The following is a 6,000-nucleotide window of genomic DNA, read 5'->3' as shown; positions in this document are numbered from 1 at the left end:
GCTTACCAAACTTACCACCAGATGTCCTCTCCCAACAGCTCCATTGAGATGTTAAATAGGAGGCGAGAAAGATCTAAGTCTTGAGGCACCCCCTCACAACTAGCATTGGCCACAGAGAAAGGCCAACAGAATGGTGCCTCCCAATCCTTAGAGCCTGTCCAACAAGATTTATTATATTTTATACCAATAGCGTCAGTGACAATCCTTTACGATGTTAAAGCACTAGCTACCCCACCAGTTGATAAACTACATTTAGTGACAGATGGAGACAAAACTGTTTTCAAATTTTGTATTTTAGATACTGTATATGTACTTTTTACAAAGCTTGCACATTCACTGATGTGTCTCATGAGAACATCTTGCCCAGCATTTTGGAGAGCCATTGCTAGTCAGTTTGAACAAAACCTAGAGGAGGATTGACCAATAGTTGTACACACTATAAGGCATCTTCCATGAATAACAAAGTTAATAAGATGCTTCTCTAGCCATGTAAGTGGGGTTAGAAACGGGCAGAAAGTAGCTTCAAAAATCAGCACCCACATCCAAGCCATTTCCTACTGCAGCACACCTCAACATGATGGGGGGGGGGAGTGTCAAACAGTTGAGCTACACAGAAAATTTAGGAAAAGGCTGGGCTCACCTGGCATTTCCTCATCCTATTTTCTGCACTATATCCTGAACCATAAACTCCATTGCAAAGAACATGTTCGCGGAATTCCTTTCAAATGTAGTGCAGTAGTTTACCGGCCAGCGTGTGAACAGAGACGAGAAAAAAAATAAAAAAATTACAAACGCATTTCAAATCGGACCCACCAAACCAGGAAAGGGTTAGAGCAGGGGTCCCCAAAGTTGGCAACTGTAAGACTTGTGGACCAACTCCACAAGTCTTAAAGTTGCCAAGTTTGGAGACCTGGATTAGGGAAAGTACTAACGGGCCAAATAACGGACGCCTTTTTATAAGAGTTCATTGGTCCAAACTCCCAGCAATACAAAAAGGCACGTGGGCTTCACGCAGAGAAATGTCAGCCTGCCCTCCGCCCCGCCCCTCCAAGCAAAAGACTGGCTCTAAAGGTTCTTTTCAGACAAGAAAGCTCAAGCCGCCAAATTATCTACGGCGTCCTTCATTATTCGCAAGTAATAAAAAGGAACCTCAGCCCACCCGTCTTCGTTTGCTGTTTAGTCCTCTGAACGCTTATAAGCACCAGCCGCCTCTCCTTACTGGAAGAATCAACGGACAGAAATGGGAACCGGAAATCTCTCTAGCTGCACAAACCGTTTTTAGCTGCAAATAGGAAAGTTCTCCGGGCGTCGGAAGGCGTAGAACGTAGATGTCCAGCGACGGGCAAGCTAACGAACAGCCCAATGGGAACGACCTTCATACGGGGAGGCGGGAGCAACGGACCCTCTTAGGTTTAAACGTCCGGCCAATCGAACTTCAGGAATAGAGGCAGAAGCCAATCTGTGGCGACATATGGCGCTCGCGCACTCGGGTGGTGGGTAGCTGTCCGTGGTGGGGAAGAGGACGGCAAGCGAAGCCATGGATCAAAGTTACGGTGAGTCCTGCCGATGGATGCTCCGGCGAGTGTAAGGAGAGCTTCGGGCTTTGACAGAACCGGTTTCTCTTCTCAATTACGTAGTACCAGTTGCGAGTCGCGCAGCCCACGGTGCCTTCTTTCTCGGAGAGGCGCCGGCAGCGGTGATTGGACCTTGCGCTTGTCCCTCACCCAGGTTCCGCTTGGTGACTGGAGTGCTATTTGACCAGCGAGGCAGACGGTTCGAGTTTACCTTCCCCCCGCCCCCTTCCCCCCACCTTTGCGGTACCGAGCGAGAAAGGAGGACCGAAGTCCTATTTCTAAAGACGACACAAAATGGCGTGGAGGAAGTCCTGCTCGCGATAACGCTCTCTTCCTGCCTGCGTGTCGCGGAGGTCGATGCCTTCCAGTTTGTAAACAGTGGCTCGTGGGTCTTGCCTGTCCGCCGACGGCGCTTCTGGCTGGAAGAGAAGTGGACCAGTCAATCGGTTGAAAAGCTCATTCTGGCCCGCGTTGTATTTCCACAGCCAGCCCCCAAAAAAATTGACAGACGGGAGCAGATTACGAGGGACGTAATCGCCCCCTCCCTTCACGTCCCTTACAACCCTCATCGCAGTGTGTTACGGATTGCCAACATGCCCATTAAGAGTGTCAATAGGCCATCATCTGCTTTCTTACCTATCTCAGAATACAGAATAACAACAGCTGGAAGGGATCTTGGAGGTCTTCTAGTCCAACCCACCTGCTCAGGCAGGAAACCCTATACCATTTAAGGCAAATGGTTGTCCAACCTTTTCTTAAAAACTTCCACTGTTGGAGCATTCACAACTTCTGGAGGCAAGTTGTTCCACTGATTAATTGTTCTCACTGTCAGGAAGAACAAACTTGCCTAGCCACCTCGTTTTTTCCAGTCAGGTCCCCATGACGATGTCTTCCATCTTGTCCCAGTCCTAAGTGCTAAAGTAGTGTTTGGGGGCTTGTTTTCACACACTCCAGAATAGACCCAAGGAGTGTAAAATCGGTTTTGCAGTTCATCATTTTGGAATTCAGGCAAAATAGGATGAAGGGAAACAATACATTTTATGTTTATGTGTAGTTGTTTGCCAGTTCAAGGATGAATAAATAAATACTAGAGTACTTCAACTGAGCAGTGGGGAAAATCCAGGGTCTGAGGGCTTTGTGACGTTTATAGTGGTAGCAAGTGATACATTGACTTTATTGGTGGCACCAGACACTGACTCGCAAATTTGGCCAGCTACATTGAAGCTTAGCGAGTTGACTGAACTCAACTCGTGTGATTATGTTATGCATTTTGTCAAACTAGAAAATTGTTTGTTATGAGTATTGTATGGATATATTGCCTATTTGGTTTAAAATGTCAGGGTGTTTATTAAAATGTTTTATTTGTAAACAGTATGGCTGTTTAGAGAGGGAGGAGGATAATACACCAAGGGGAAAAAAGGGAATACCTTTTTAATGTAACTTAGAAATATCTGTGTACATTATCGCTTTTCTTTAATTGTATCCAGAGGCTAAGATCAGAGGAGATTCAGCTTTATTAAGTCATCTTTCATCCTGTCAAAAGTGTTTTCAGATCTTGTAGATATAGTAGTACTGAAAATAAAACAGGTAGCATGAATATAGAAGCAATGATACTTCCTATGAAACTGAATAACTAGATATTTTAATACTCATGGAAGTTTTGAATGCTAAACTTAATCCCCCTATAAAGTGGAATCTTAAAAACTAATAAAATGGGGTTTAGTGTAGAAATCATACCATAATAACCCTGATTGGTATCCAAGGCAACAGCAAGTACCTGGGTCCCTGCCAGATGCTTGTACTATAGCTTCCACAAATTTCTTGCCAGTTGTGATGCTAGCTGAATATTGAAATCCAAGATGCCAGGCATTATGTGTTATAAGAGACTATATGATACTACATAATGACTGAAAGGGTTTAGGATCCTATGTAAAAAAATCGGAACTCTCAATCTTGCTGCTGTTTCCATTTCTTTATCACATAACAATTTTAATGATGTTCTTTTGCAACAATTAACATAGTTATACCAGAGAATGCAACAAATGCATGTGTATTCACACTGTGTATATATGATGGAATTCACATTTTTGAATTGCCCATATTTTTCAGAGAGGTACTCGAGCCAGTATATAATAAAATGTTAAAATATAAAAACAGCATACAATAATTTAAAATTTAAAAAAATAAAATTTAAAAGCAGACAAGAATGATTGAACTGTTGAAAATTAGTTAAAAAGGTAAAAGGAGGGAAGGTTCTCAGGGTGCCAACCCTCTGGGCTTCCTGCATAGGGCTGCAGAGCCATGTTTTAATCTTTTTCAAAAGACCAAGGGAGGGTTGCTACCTCTCATATATTTGTATATATACACGCTATCTCTCTCTGGGAATTCTAGTTCCACCATGGGCGCAAAGCCAGCTAGGTGGTCTTGGCTAGTCACTTTTTCTTAGCCCTAGGAAAGGGGCAGTGTTAAACCACTTTTGAAATACTTTAGCAAGAAAACTGCAGGGATTTGTCTCGGCAGTCTCTGAGAATAGGACACAGTTACTTGCTAGTTTAATGTTCTGAAGTACTTTAATGAGAACATGTTAAAAGAGTACACCTATAAAAGTAATATTTATAGTAATGTTTATAACTATTTGCATTTTGAATATACATAGGAATAAGTTATATTAATTTCTCAGAAGAAATTGATTTATTTTTTTATAGAAAATGTCAGTGTCACAATTCTGTTCCAATTTTATTTAGCATATTGCCTTGATTTGTGTTACATAAAGTACATAATTCAATAGAAGAGAATATATTTAGCTCAGGGATGAACTCTGGAGTCCTTGATGCTCTTTGATTTTGGTCCTTTGCTTACAAACATTTCATTACCCAATTAAGTAACATCATCAGTGCTAGTGAGTATCAGATTTGTTCCCTGTTTATATAAAGTAGCCTGCTCTACTAGTGATAGTGGTGATGTGGTTTTCTTTTGGGTAGTTCCTTGATTAGTGTTTTGACAATAAAATAAAAACAGTTGTATGGGCAAGAAAATTAAAAAGCTAAGAAGGAAACAAAACCCCATCATCTGTAGCAACCAACATTCAGATAAGTGGCAGGCAGACAGACCGAAAACAATACCTAATGAAGGAACTACCAAGGAGAAAACAACAGCCCTCCCAATGCAGGCAGGGAAAACTATTGTACGTAAACAGAGAGTAAAGCCACATTGCAAATATTACCTAGTCAGGTAATGAAATATCTGGAAGCAAACAACCGACAACTACAGAAAGTATGTAATGTTAGCTTTATATGTTCAAGTATTTCCTTCCTGAAATATTCATTTAGTATAAAATAAATTGTTTATTTTGTTTCCTTTCAGAAGGGTTTTTGGTACTTTTCATAAGAAACCTTGGTTCCAGATAAGGATTTGTTTCTCTGTATTGTATGATACGAAACTAAATTATTTTTTTAAGTAAAATCTTCCATATTTCAATATTCTTAGTTTGCACATTTGAAAGAGTTGAATTCAGATAACCCTTAATTCCTACTAATCATTCGGGAAGCATGACTGGTTAATAAGAGTTTGCTTAAGAAGATTTTATAGACCATGTATAATGTTGCTTTCAGAATTAGTTACAGAGAATAGAACAAAATGTAAGTCATTGTATATAACCTTGGCATTTGGCCTGATTTCCTATTTTATTGGTAGCAATGGAAACCACACAACTTCACAATGGTTTGATTCCTATCAGATACACAAAATATACTGAAGATAAACCTCTGAATGAATATAGAAGATACAGAGCAAATCTTTAGAAATATAGTGTGGAGTTTCAAAATTTATTAATATATTAACTTTTCTTTTACAGGTTATAGTTCTTGGGGTACTGACAACACCAATACTCAAGGTAAGAAAATAAATATAGCTACACTGATAAGTTGATTATAATCATGACTATTTTAAACCTGAGTCACAAAATATATTAAATATATATTAATAGCATGAATTTTCAATAGCAGAATATTTTGAGAGTAATTTCAAAGTATATTGAAATATATTGAGAGTAATTTTCTTTTGGGCTTATTAGATTAAATATAGTTCATGTTAGTTTTCATCATGCAAATTTCTATCAGAATTTATATAAATGATTTTATGTAAAATAAAAATATTCAGCTCCTTCTTGACATGAATCATTTAATATCCTTTGTATAGGAAGATTTTGGAATCACTTGTTTCACTAATTTTAATAAATCTAGTGTTAATTTCTGATTTGTCTAATATATAATAATGCTAAATTTTTGCCATGGTATACAATAAAGAATAACTTCATACTTATTTGAATGTGAATTTTCCAAGCTGCTCCCACTGCAAGAACCCTGCAATGAAAGCAAGTCCCAATTTCGTTTCAAAGTTTTACCATGCTTGAAAGGGGCTTCCTCTT

The 6,000-nt window shown here is 39.4% G+C and overlaps 1 protein-coding gene across 3 annotated transcripts in view; it reads left to right on the top strand.

Moving 5' to 3' along the window:
- Positions 1-1,064: 1,064 nt before the first annotated feature.
- The window catches only part of AKAP8 (A-kinase anchoring protein 8), a 28,674-nt gene continuing 23,738 nt past the window's right edge, over positions 1,065-6,000 (top strand). For 2 of the 3 annotated variants that reach the window (XR_003371732.2, XM_026676969.2), the window contains exons 1-2: positions 1,065-1,553; positions 5,428-5,466. Coding sequence is in view for 2 of the 3 variants with exons in the window: in XM_026676969.2 (XP_026532754.2) it covers positions 1,538-1,553; positions 5,428-5,466 (55 nt within the window). In the remaining variant the exon portion in view is untranslated. The remainder of the gene's footprint in view (positions 1,554-5,427; positions 5,467-6,000) is intronic. The other variant, XM_087955650.1, reaches the window with a different exon arrangement.

Source organism: Notechis scutatus, chromosome 2 (genome assembly GCF_049901735.1).
Source record: "Notechis scutatus isolate UNSWTSFEM ecotype Mainland chromosome 2, rNotScu1.2, whole genome shotgun sequence".
Lineage (NCBI taxonomy): Eukaryota > Metazoa > Chordata > Lepidosauria > Squamata > Elapidae > Notechis > Notechis scutatus.
This window is presented reverse-complemented; position numbering and strand designations above follow the sequence as displayed.